Below are 13,363 nucleotides of genomic sequence, written 5' to 3' on the forward strand. Positions count from 1 at the left end.
TTTAAAGACCTTTCCCTCCACCAGGATATTGCAGTCACAGAACAAGTCTTGCTTCCGTTGTTCATTGAGCTGTTCCAGGAGGTGAAACTGATGGGAAGAAATCTCCATTCCAGTCAGGGATAGCAGGAAGGCTTGCTCTGAAGGAAAAAACAAGTATAATCATGACAATCTAAACCAATGTTGCAGAATCCTATTTTAAAGGGATGAGGTCTATTTTTAAAAACATGAATAGCGTGCGTGTTATCACAAGCCCAGTATATCTCCCAGCTCCCTGCAGCCCCTGCCCCGTGTAATAACATAAGAAATTTAACAACTCTAGAAAGGTGCCTCAGCAGGATTACTGCATATCCTAAAAGAATTAAGATTACATCAACAAAGATGTGAGCAGTTTGCAGACTTCGAAGAACAACTTGGCCCTTCCGCCGTGGGGAGGACCACGGCTACGAGAGGGTCTGTACCTTAAACCAGCTCTCCGGGGGCACGGCCCCAGCCCGAGCACCTCGGGGCTGCACAGCAAGGCGGCGGCGGAGCCCCGGCGGCGGAGCCCCGGCGGCGGCGGCGGCGGAGCCCCGGCGGCCGCAGCCCGCCCGGCCCGGGCTCCCCCGGCATTGGCGGCGGCCGCCGTCACTCACCCGCCCGGGCGGCCGAATTGGTCGCTCGGTCACCGGGAGCCCGGGACGCCCGACGGCGCCGGATCCGCCCGCCAAGGCGCGGAGGTACCTCCCGGCTCCGCGGGCAGCCGCCCCCGCTCCCGCCACCGCAGCGCCCGCCCGCGCCCCGGCTGGCTGCCCGCTCCCCTCCGCCGGGCCGGGCCGGGCCGAGCAGAGCCGGGCCGGGCGCGCAGCCCGGAGCCGCCCGCCTTCGCCCACCCCCGGCTGCCGCCCCGCCGGAGCTCCCCGCCACGCTGCCGCCGCCCGCGGCCGGGCGCCGGAGGTGGCCCGAGCCGCTCCCGCCCGGCCGCCCGCAGCCTCCCCGCGCCCCGGCCGCCCCCTGTGCGGCCCCTCTGGCCGCGCACCCGCCGCCCGCTCCTGCTCCCGCGCAGCCCTTTGTTGCCGCGCCCGGGGCTGCAAATGGCGCCCGCGGAGGACGCTGTGCAGCCCCGGGAACCGTCGGCTCCGAGGGGCAGCTGCCAGCGGGCCGCCGCGCACGGACCCTGGCGGCCCCGGGGACGTCCCTGCAGCAATCCGCTGTTAGCCGCCTCCAGCCCCGACGCCCGGTCCGACTTAGCGGTGTACAACACAACCGCCACTCACCGGCTGGGTCCTGCGGGCGGCTGCCGCCGAGCCGAGAGGAGCGGGCGGTGGATGCGGGGTCCCCGGCCCCGCGTCGGGGCTGGCCGTGGCTGAAGGCGACGCGCGGGTCCCGCAGCCCCGAGCCCTGGAAGCCCGAACGTGAGAGAAACAAAAGGTATTTGCTGACGTGGGCGTTGGACAGAGACGCCCGAGGGCTGGGGACACAATTAAAGGGGCAACGCACCGATTGCAGGCGCAGCCCAGCGGCTTCCTCCGCCTGATCGCCCTGCAGTCGGGGCTGCTCGCCTCTTCCCACACCCACATGCTGCCCAGGAGGCCCACTACCTTAGCGCAGACAATGCACTGCTATTGTTAACGGCCAGTCTAGAGATCTTTGTATGTGGAAGGAAGGCGCCACCTGAGTGGGAAATATCTGTAGTTTTATGGCATACGATATATTACATTACTTAATATAGCGGTATTTTTAGAACAGGGAAGTTCTGTATTCAAACAATGGAGATCATCTTAAACCAAACTACTGCACGTGGGAGTGCAACACAACAGATTGTCCATTTTTTTTCCCTTCTGTGTGGAAAAAGAAAATCAAATCAGGATGCCTGTTAGAAGAGAAGACACTTCCCATCTTGTGCCTGTTACAGGAGGCACTTTCAATCTTGTTCCTCAACATCATTGAATGATTTTGAGAAGGAACCTCTGCGGTCATCTGGTACAGTTCCCTCCTCAAAGCAGTCTCAGTTAGAACGTGATAAAAGAACAGTTCCCATTTGCACAGTAAAAAGTGTCAGGTCAGAGTATGGCAGAGAACTTCGTTAGTATTTAATTTAGTACAACAGCTAAGCCAAGATATGGAAATCTTTCCCCTGACACTCCTCCCAGTTTTTCCTTACAATTATTTTTTATCCTTGTTGCTACTATGTTTAAAATTCTTGATGCACCAAATAAGACGCCTCTCTGCATTTCAGATGTTAAATATGATGAAAGGTTATGCTAACTCCAAGGTGGGAGGTTTTTTAAGTGAAACAGAATAGAAAATACCTAACTAAATGGTATTATAAGCTTTTCTTAGTAGCTTATTAAATTATACCCATCATTCAACAGACATACAGACTTGGTACAGATTTATACCTAACGGGAAAAGTTCACTGAAATTCTGGAGGCAAGGACTGGATGATTATAAGCTCCTTTTCTTCAAAACTCAACCTTCTGGCCAGAATTAGAGAAATTTGCTTCTATTTAATTCTCGTACATGTTGCCTTCCAACTAATAGTAACCTTCTAATTGACTTCTGACTTTCTTGAGATGTTCCAGAAAAATCAAGAAACAAGCATTGGAATGCCTGTGCTACAATATTGAACTACTCTTACAATTCTGCTGTACTTATTCATGTAGAAACAATAGAAGGACTACTGAATTAACTATATGTACTATTTTTGGATTATAATTTATCTTTCTCTACCTTGCAAATCGTTAGGAGTCCCCAGTGCCAGCTTGACCAGATCACATAGATACTGGCCTCAGCAGTTTACTGAAGTAGTTCCTTATGAATTTGTAAACTCATTAAATAAACCCTGAACACATGTGCTTATTCCAGTCTGACTTCTGCTATCTTTAGCCTCAAGGCTTTGATTAAAATATAATTTTTAAAAGTCTTTTTTTAGGATAAATTCAACTAAACTAGTTTAGCTGTAATCCTCACTTAATGCAAATCTGGGGACTGCTCACCCTCAGCAGTTAAGGTTTTAGATAAACGTTCAACTATATGGCATTGTTGTTATGCTGACAGATGCTAATGATTGTCAGAGGGGGATCCTGGGATCCGGGCAGTCATTGACTCAGCTGTAGACAGATGGTAGGTCAGGCATTTTTTAGCTAAATCAAGGTCCATTTAAATAATAAATGGGGCTGAAGATAGTGCCATTAGCCCCTGTATAGGCTATCTGAAGTTCAAAGCCAAGTATTTCTGCAGACTAAGAGATCAAAATATAAGAAAGGTAGACATTGGCATGGCTAGGTAATGGGATAACCTCTGACAGTGACCAGATGCTTCAGGGAAGAAATGTAGTATTCCATAATTTTATATCGAACAGAGATTTTTTATATCATTGAAAAATTGAGAGAGATCCCAGTATCCTGGGGGATGGAGCATTTCTTCTGAAGAGCCAGGAGTAAAGGAACAATGATACATGTAGCAGTCAGTGTCAGTCCTCTGCTAGAGACCTGTGGACTTAAGAGATATTTTCAAAGCTCACACTAAATCAATATTTTTGCTTTTATTTTTTTTTCATCTCAGTTCTTAAGAACTGGAATAGAGTATATACCAAAAGGTTGGAAGGGGAGATTAATTCTGAAGTTGTTTTTTGGAGTTTGCTTTTTTTTTTTAATTAATTTGGAAAAAAAACCCCAACCAACAGTTGAACCTTTAAGATAAGGATAAGTGTCATTTTTTGGGATAGTAAATAAAGAAGTTCAGATAATTTGATGGAAAACAAAAAAATGGGACATGATGTGAAGGAGAAAACCATATCAAGTATCACACAAGTCATGGGCTTATGTGGCAGATAGAATTCTGTAATACCTGAAAAGGAGGAAAAAGAAATGTTTTTTAATTGAATGTTTCAGCCTTTGAAAGGATGGCAAGATAATTGCCAGAAAATAAGGATAGTTAAAGGTGAGACACTGAACAGAGGATGAGGAATCTATGTCTTCACTCTTGACCATGGGTTTGTGAACACAACGATAAACACAAGCCAAGCAAAAAGAGGCAGGCTTTCTGTGACAAAGGACAGGCAGAGGAGAGAAAAGGATGAAGACATTAGGATTGCAAAGAGAGCAGAGGTATAAAGGAGGAACATCTGTTGAACCGGACATCCCTCCAGTGTTAGTCAGATGAAACAGGGAACAGAAAAGCAAAAGAATGATGTATTGAAAACCAGTGAATAATCAAAACATGCATTAAGTAGTATTTAAGAGCATTCAAAGCAACATGAAGATGATGAAAGAAGTACAAAGAAAAAAAAATAGCAAAAACCAATTTGACTGTTGGTCACAGGGGAGCTGTGAATGTCTGTAGTCCCACCTCCCACAGGAAGAAGGCCAGCACCAAGACCAGATCAGCCATGGCTTTGTCTAGCCAAGTCTTGAACACTTTTAAGAACAACCACCTCTGAGGCTGCTTTCTGAACAGCCCGTTCTGATGCTGCACTACAATTTAAACCTGTCAGAGTGTGATTTGGATGTGCAGAGACAGGACAGAAACAATCTGAACGGATCGGTATTAGCAGAATTCAATACAGTTCTGTACAGCCTTCTCTAGCATTTAAAGATAAAATCAGGTGTGCTACTTGTGACTTGTCAAAGTTCAAGAAGCAACACATTCCAGTAAGTTATTGTTAAGTAAATTAAATTCTGTGGGAACAACCCTGGATGGTCTTTGCTTTCCTCCTTGAAAAGAGTGAAAATGTTACTTCTGCTAATGAGTGGTGTGTGATCCTGACAGGAGTATGAAAAAGACAAATCATCAGAGGCAATGCAAGGAGATGAAAAAAAAAACCAAATAGGATTTCATTTAGAGAAAAACAAGAAAAATATATGACTGGCTATGTAAAATGAAGGACATAGAAAATATAAGGCACTTAACATTTATCTTATCTTGCAATACAAAAATAAGGAACAACAACTGAAATTAAGGCAACAAATGTAAAAATGGTAACCTTTTTAAAATACAAAACGTAATTGACCTGTTGGAATTGCAGTCTTGACCTAAAAATCCAAGCTTAATAAGATACTTCTAAAATGACTACAGATACCTAGTTATGCTACTGAGAATAACAATAATGCATACAAACAGTGAAAACCCTTGTTTGCCAGGCAAATCAACAATTAATCTGCCTATATTTAAAGAGTAAATGTCTTCATATGGAAAGATTGTTCCATTTGCTCATTATAGCCACTTCACGTCTTTTTCTGAAGCATCTGGTCCTCAGTATTCTTAGATGTACAGTATCTAATTAGATTGAGTATTGATCCCAAAATCCTTTGCTTCCAAAAACGCCCCCAAGTATACAGAAACACTTAATAGTCTCACCTTTACAGTTGGCAATTAAGATTTCAGGCCTAGAGTGGCACTTTATTTCCCGCTCCCATCAATCCATCCCCAAACACACACACAGACTAATCCCAGCCCCTTTCTATTCTGGGACAGCAGGCACTCATACCTAGAATTTATTGCGCATACTGTTTAAAGGGAAAAGAAAAAATCTATTAAATTTGATTTCAGCAAGCATTTTCTCTTGAAATTTGATCTAAGTCATTCCATATTCTTTTATATATTTCTTTGTTCTATATCTGATTAGTTAAGGTTGCTCAGGTATATTTCTCAGCCATTTAATACGCATTTTAGGAGTAATCATCTCCAAGAAACTAACCAGCTGTTTTCACATCAAGTCTGTTTTGTGGACTGCTGACCAAAGTGTAACATAAAATCGAGGCAAGTGTAAGCCTTGTTTGGAAAATATGTTTTCATATGGGTCATGAGAAAGTTTTGGTAAGTTCCCCACTTCCGTCCCCCTCCCCAAGTTGAGGCCAATGCACAATAATTTTTGTAGGAACAATAAAATACCGCTTCTCATCTCCTTAGAACATACAAGCAGGCTGCTTCTTGACAGCCCTGCATGTTTGAGAGGAAGGACACTTAATGCTTACAGCGTGAGCTGAGTAGGAAGCGCTGGAGCTGCCATTTAAGAGACATGTAGGCTGGCCATCTGCAGCCTGGAATGAAAATGCCACACTCTCTGGTAATGATGATACTAATAAGGCTATACAGTTTTTACACAAATAAAAATAAAGTAGTGAATTTTAGCTGTCCCTGGGAAAGAGATTATATAGTATATATATGGGATTGTTCTGTAATTCATCCCAGGTTTCAGCCAAACATGCTTACAAAGTCATAAAAAAGAAAAAAAAAGTTTTCTAAGCCTATACCCATTGAGTTCAATGATCACAGGATGAAGACTGTATTAATACTCCGGCCTGTCCGAGAAAACGCAGAGTAAAAGCATATTTCTGTTCCTCTCCTGTTTACAGTGCTGGTTAAGATAAACTCACTAAGTAACAAAACAAACTGGCTTCTTCTGTTACAGAAGTAAACTTTCTCCGCTATTAGTCATCTCATCTCTTGTGGTCTAATTGTAGGTAAAATTACACAGATATCATGTCTAGAATTTCCAGTACATCCTGTTCTCGTTGGTGTGTAGTACAGACTGAAAAAGGTTAAAGTTACGTTCTCTTGGTGACCAAATGACTTTGGGAATATATCAATTGATAATGACTCCATCTTAAAACTCATCAGTTTAAATTGAGTACAGGTCAATACAAACAAGAGTAGTCAATGGTTTCAGATGGAAAATCTCATCAGTTCCATTTCTAATGATACCGTATATATACTGTACAAATTGTTCTGCCACTGCTATTGGCAAATAAAACGGGGGACAAAGACAGAAAACAACAGCTAAAGTAACCTCATAAGGATTGTTTCCTTCACGTTGGCATGGAGAAGCTGACACTGCCATTGGCAATGCTGCAGATGCAGGGCTACCAGTCACATCAGTCTGGCACTTTTGAGAGGTTTACAAAAAAAAAAAAGAGACAGTATTTTACTAGAGCTTATTAGAACATAGCCCAGTCTTGAGTTCCCAATTTTCAGAATGAATAAAACATCTATTGGCATCAGTTAATGATCCATATTTGTAATCATTTTCTCTCTGATGTGTTGACTAGGACTAACGTTCATGTGTTTATTTTCTTGTAAAGAAACACGTCTTGAATGAATGATCTGCTAAAGATTCTCCTTATTCTAATAAATTTTACAACAAAGTGCTTTTCCAGACAAATGTGCTAAAACATTTTTATATGCTTTTCCTTAATTAGCTGCCTTTTTTCCTTATTATAATATGAAGACTTCATGAAATTTCGTGGAAGATTATCTTCATTTCTGAATACTGAAGAGAGGTTTTCTTTATATTCTGGTGCAGGGGGTGTTTATACTTTGTTTATCGCCAGATGATATTTCTTATAAAAGCCACGTCTCTACAAGTTTAAAAGGTGGGCAATTTACAGTGCCGTGTGACTTTTTTTTTTTAAGTATTCAGACCTCACTCCCTTGAAAGAGGTTTTCAGAAGTGACCCATTGTCTACTATAAAAAGTTATCTATGTAGTTTTTCAGTTTCCTCATTCATCCGTTTTTTCATTTAAGGATGGATTATTTCTAATGAGGTGAAGTATGAGTATTCTGATAACAAAACTCAGAATGGGCTCAATGGCACGTCCATAAATACATGCAAGTCTGGACCTGTTCAAGAGAAACCAGTGTGTCTCTGTATGGTAATAACAGGCTGGTGGAGGGCTTACGGTCAAGACAGTACATTCTCCCTCTTACACGGAATTCCTAATGCTTGTATTGCAACTACCTAATATTTGGCTTTACTTCCTTTTCATCTGCTTCATCCTCACTGTCATCAACTTGCTGAATGACCAAGTCGGTTGACCCATCCTCCACAATCTCCACATCAGATCTGTTGTCTTCCCCGTAATGCCACCTGGAATCCTTATCCCCATCTTGTGGAAATTCAAGGGGTGCTTCAGCCTCCAAGTCAATGCGAATACTGTCTATGCCAGCTTCAGCCAAACACTCGTTACAGAGTCTGTAACGTCTTGTCCCCTCTTGGACCACTTGTCCTGTTAGCTCAGTCACGTGGCGTTTACACTTTCTGCAGATAGGCTTACAAGCCTGATGAATCTGGGGAAATCGAAATGAATAAATTTGATAATGCATGCACAAAGAAGTGTTTTTTAAGATGACAAAAAGTAGGGCTGGAGTAGCATCAAATGGTAGCATGAATTCATTTTGAGAGACAGTCATCAAACGTTAAAAATGAAACAATCCCAGGCGCTGTAATTGCCCACTTAAGCTCTATTACAGGACTTGCATAGAGCAGTACCTTTGCAAGCCATCAATTAACAAATAAATCCATCCCCTTTCATACAAATTATGCTTCAAATTGACTTCAACAAAACCAGATTAATTTTCTATTACCTCTTCTTTACGGGAGTCGATATATCAACCAGATACACTTGTTCTGTGTTTAATTATACTGAGACATTTACACATAACCAAATCATGCAGTTACTAAAAATACATACTGTTCGAAAATGGCTACTTAGGTGATCTAGCCTGCTAAATCTTTTCCCACATGCCTCACAAGGGTAAGGGCGCTCTCCCGTGTGACAGCGAAGGTGACGCTTTAGGTCTGCTTTTCTTTTCACCACATGAGTGCAGAATGGGCACTTGAACCTCATCCTGGGCAGATCATCTGTTAGAAAATAATACAATTAAAAAAATTAATTCATAACATCTCTAGTCATGTAATGCTCTAGGAACAGGCATTCTGTGAGCAGAAAAGCAAATCACTTTTATTTAAAAAAATATTATCATAGGTCTTTTCAAGCACAAAGATCTTGTGTGTTCCTGTAAGTTACATGGGAGTGCAACAAAGGAAAAGGAGTGGACTGTTAGCTATATTAAACTGAGATTAAAAATATCCCAGAAGATCATGACTTAAATTTGCAAGATGAAGCTGTAGAGACACTAAAGATTATGTATTTTGAAAGGCTATTCACAATTTTCAAAAAATGAGAGTTAAACTTTCCAAACTTATATTTCTGGACAATACAGATGTCTTTTTGGCAATTGTACACTGCTCAGTAAAGTACATTTCTCATGGGCAGTGCAGACGATTCACAGATGGCTGTGCACCCTCAGCATTAAAACCAACTCTTACCTTCAGCCCAGCTTCCCATGACACCTAGAATGGAGGGCATGCTTGCATACTGCTCCTCTGCCTTTGAAGACTTCAATTTACTGGAAGAACGGGGCGATTCATGCTCCTGCTGTGACACAGTCAAACTCCTCGGCATCACGTCAGACCCCTGGCCATACTGGTATCCCACGTGAGGAGATTCAACTTCTGTGTCGATCTGAACTTGCTCCTCTGACTGAGCAATGTGGCCAGTGGGCTCGGCAGCCCTCTCCTCCAGTTTGCTTGATTTATAGTGAGGAATGTCAGAAGGCTGCTGTAGTCCCAGGTGCCGGGATTTCTTTACGGAATCCTGCCTTTGCTCATGTTTGGACAGCTGCTGCTGGGCATTTCTTTGGGAAGTTGGATAGTAGCTGAAATTGCTCCAAGTGTTTCCACCCATCATACATGTCCCTTGATCTGGGCTTACGTGCGAATGCGGGGGGCTGCTTTCTGCCCTCCAGCCTGTGCTGTACAAGCAGGATCGGTCCACGCCGTTGGAGCTGACATCTTTGTCTGACAGACTGAAGTAGCGATCCTTCTCCTTCTCACTGATGTCCAGCGATGACTTAATGAATGTTTTACACACACTGATAACATCGGTCATCTGCAGATAGCTCGCAGCCGACATGACTTCAATGACATTCTGACCCGTGAGAGAGAGTTTGCCTGAATACACAAAATCTAGAATAACTGTAAACGTGTCAGGAGAAAACGCCTGGAAAGTTGCTGTTGTCGGCTGGCTCGTCTCCTTCGAGCTCTGCGAAAGGAGCATTTTGAAATAGCCGCTGCTTGCAAACAGCACATTGCGATGTGCTTTAAAGACCTTCCCCTCCACCAGGATATTGCAGTCGCAGAATAAGTCTTGCCTGCGCTGCTCATTTAGTTGCTGCAAGAGGTGAAACTGGTGAGAAGAAATCTCCATTCCAAAAAAGATTAAATGAAGCGTTGCTCTGAAAAATAAAAAAAATAATTAGACTCTTGACTTCAGCGTCGTGCAACTCAGCCAAAGATGTCAGACCCAATTTTATGGATATCTTTACAAATAATCTTATTTATTTAAATCTATAAATATATTTAAATTACAGCATGCACAACCATGCATTCTATTTTCAAGATGAAAAAAGTGATGAAAAAGCCAAATAAAGCAGTACAGGTTATTTGGCAGAGAGGCGTGTGCTGCAGCGAGGAGCATCTCCTCCCTAGGGATGCAGGACACGATGTGTGCGACCCGCCGCCAGCTCCCAGCCTTCACCCGTTCTCCAACGCGACCCGGCGCCTTCCAGCCGCCGCGGCCGAGCACCTCGGCCGTGCCTTCAGCCGCCGATACCGCATCGCCCCGCTCTGCCCGGGCTGCCCCCCTCCACGCCGAAGGGACCAGAAACGGGACGCGGCGGCGGAGCCCCGGCGGCCGCAGCCCGCCCGGCCCGGGCTCCCCCGGCATTGGCGGCGGCCGCCGTCACTCACCCGCCCGGGCGGCCGAATTGGTCGCTCGGTCACCGGGAGCCCGGGACGCCCGACGGCGCCGGATCCGCCCGCCAAGGCGCGGAGGTACCTCCCGGCTCCGCGGGCAGCCGCCCCCGCTCCCGCCACCGCAGCGCCCGCCCGCGCCCCGGCTGGCTGCCCGCTCCCCTCCGCCGGGCCGGGCCGGGCCGAGCAGAGCCGGGCCGGGCGCGCAGCCCGGAGCCGCCCGCCTTCGCCCACCCCCGGCTGCCGCCCCGCCGGAGCTCCCCGCCACGCTGCCGCCGCCCGCGGCCGGGCGCCGGAGGTGGCCCGAGCCGCTCCCGCCCGGCCGCCCGCAGCCTCCCCGCGCCCCGGCCGCCCCCTGCGCGGCCCCTCTGGCCGCGCACCCGCCGCCCGCTCCTGCTCCCGCGCAGCCCTTTGTTGCCGCGCCCGGGGCTGCAAATGGCGCCCGCGGAGGACGCTGTGCAGCCCCGGGAACCGTCGGCTCCGAGGGGCAGCTGCCAGCGGGCCGCCGCGCACGGACCCTGGCGGCCCCGGGGACTGTGTCGCCCGGGGAAGTCCCTCGCTGTCCCTCGCAGCAAGGCTGGCAGCGGGGCCGTTTCCACCCCGAAATCCCAGCGCCCTGTCTGGCCTGCCGGCGTGCGAGAGCCCCCACTCACCGGCTGGGTCCTGCGGGCGGCTGCCGCCGAGCCGAGAGGAGCGGGCGGTGGATGCGGGGTCCCCGGCCCCGCGTCGGGGCTGGCCGTGGCTGAAGGCGACGCGCGGGTCCCGCAGCCCCGAGCCCTGGAAGCCCGAACGTGAGAGAAACAAAAGGTATTTGCTGACGTGGGCGTTGGACAGAGACGCCCGAGGGCTGGGGACACAATTAAAGGGGCAACGCACCGATTGCAGGCGCAGCCCAGCGGCTTCCTCCGCCTGATCGCCCTGCAGTCGGGGCTGCTCGCCTCTTCCCACACCCACATGCTGCCCGGGAGGGGATGCGATGCCCTAGATGCTTCCTCCTCACACCTTTATCTATAGCGGGGGCTTTGATGACCCAAATCTTTCTTTAACGCTCCTGCAGCTTCCTCAAAAGGAGATGTAACATTTTTTTTCCCTGTTCATATCTGTTATCTTCTGAGAAAAACAGGCCTGAAATCCTAGTACCTGAACCTCTCACCTTCTCTCACTCAAAGTTTGCTATCTTTCTCCTTCCTCTTCTTGCCACCAGGATCTTTTTTGTGCTTTTGACACCCCACTTATTTCTCAGGAATATTTGTTTTCCCATGAGAGCCACTCTGCCTTAGCCATATCCTTTGTGTCCTTTTTAGCCTCCCTTTCTGTGAACTTAAGATGTTCCATCTTGAAACAATTTATGCTCCTTTCCCTGCTATAGCAAAATGGGAAAGATATCTAAAGACGTTGATAGGTAGAAACATTCTCCCGGTATATCATATACATTTATTCATATTCAACTTATATGCATTTATATTGTAACAATATTTTTCACCAGCTTAATTCCCCCTTTTTCATAAACATTCATAGTTTTATAGATTCCATGTCCTTTCAAATGCAGGCAACACTTTTAAAATCTTTCATGAGACCCATTCTGCTTGCGTAAGACTCCACTCTGTACCTGACCAGCTTAAATTAATCATTCTTGAACATGGAAGTGATTGGAATTTACACAGTATTTCGCATGGATCTTTTCAGTCCACTGGGCAATGGTGTTAATTATCAACTGAAAACGTTGCGATCTGATGTACCTACAACAGACCAGCCCCTTTCAGCCATGTCACATTGCTGCTCTGTGGTCATCCTCTGTCCTCTGATCAGTGTCACCTGCAAATCTCATGTAATTCATATTGCTTTTACATCACTGTCTGAAGGGTGTATTGGCAGAACTGATTCCGAAGTCAGCCCAGAGGACAATTAGCATCTTTGTCCTCCTCGTTCCCCTTTCAGGGTAAGGCAACACAACCCTGGCACCCAGCTTCTCACCGCTCTTACCGTTAATTAATAGCGCACAGCTGCATGTTGAATGCTGTGTGCAGCCCCAGGTCACCCATTTCAGAGCGTATACAGGAACCTGCAACAGTTCAGAGAGGGAAAAGTGAAACGATAAAGGTCTGGCAGGGCATTCATTCCTCTGAAGTTTGATTTTGCCTGTCAGTTCAACTAGGTAGCACCTCTTTTTATATAACAGTCTACATATTTTTTTCAGATCCATGCCCAACTTATTTCATCTGCTGAAAACTTCCTTTTGAAAAGAACTATTTGTAGGTATTTGTTCTGTTTGACTTCGCTGACTTCTCAGGGAATCGGTACTTTCACTTGTGTATCGGAGAATGCTCTGCTTGATAGTATGTTCTATCAGTATTAATAGGACCTCAAGCGTTCTCCATCTGCTAGGAACAGGTAATAGAATTTAAAAAGTAGGAAAAAAAATGCAGTGTTATCTAGAGTAGCTTAATTAGACTTTTTAAAGATGTTGCAAGTGCTTTTCTCAGAATACTTCAGAAACCTCACCCATAAGTCTGCGCAGTGCAGCCAGGAACCGCCACGGAACAGACTTCGGTTTTCTCATGCGTAGCGACTGATTTTGTCTTGTTTTGCACAATAATACATCACAAACAATCCACCGATTCTAGAAATGTATTTAGTTGTTTAATCTAGTCCTTTGTTTTGTATTTCTAAATTTTAGCGTTACTGTTTCTAGCCAAGAAACTTCCATCCGAAGTTGAGATATTGTTTGGAGAGTTTATCCAATGGGAATAAACTTGGCAACTATGTAGAGGAGGTGCCTCTCACAGCCA

General features: G+C 46.0%; 1 protein-coding gene across 4 annotated transcripts; it reads right to left on the reverse strand.

The window, feature by feature from the left end:
* Positions 1–5,562: 5,562 nt before the first annotated feature.
* ZBTB8A (zinc finger and BTB domain containing 8A) lies at positions 5,563–11,375 on the reverse strand. 4 transcript variants are annotated; one of them, XM_063355786.1, is made up of 4 exons: positions 11,228–11,375; positions 9,090–10,057; positions 8,452–8,621; positions 5,563–8,047 (listed from the first exon to the last, which is right to left on the reverse strand). In XM_063355786.1, the coding sequence occupies exons 2-4, from the start codon at positions 10,027–10,029 to the stop codon at positions 7,715–7,717; spliced, it is 1,443 nt and encodes a 480-aa protein (XP_063211856.1). In that variant the 5' UTR covers positions 10,030–10,057; positions 11,228–11,375; the 3' UTR covers positions 5,563–7,714. The 4 variants fall into 4 exon arrangements, with proteins under 4 accessions (XP_063211856.1, XP_063211857.1, XP_063211855.1 ...); XM_063355787.1 differs by lacking the exon at positions 11,228–11,375 and adding an exon at positions 10,572–10,693; XM_063355785.1 differs by lacking the exon at positions 11,228–11,375 and adding an exon at positions 10,259–10,516 and having other exon boundaries at positions 8,506–8,621.
* Positions 11,376–13,363: the final 1,988 nt, after the last annotated feature.

This window comes from Chroicocephalus ridibundus, chromosome 19 (assembly GCF_963924245.1).
Source record: "Chroicocephalus ridibundus chromosome 19, bChrRid1.1, whole genome shotgun sequence".
Classification (NCBI taxonomy): domain Eukaryota; kingdom Metazoa; phylum Chordata; class Aves; order Charadriiformes; family Laridae; genus Chroicocephalus; species Chroicocephalus ridibundus.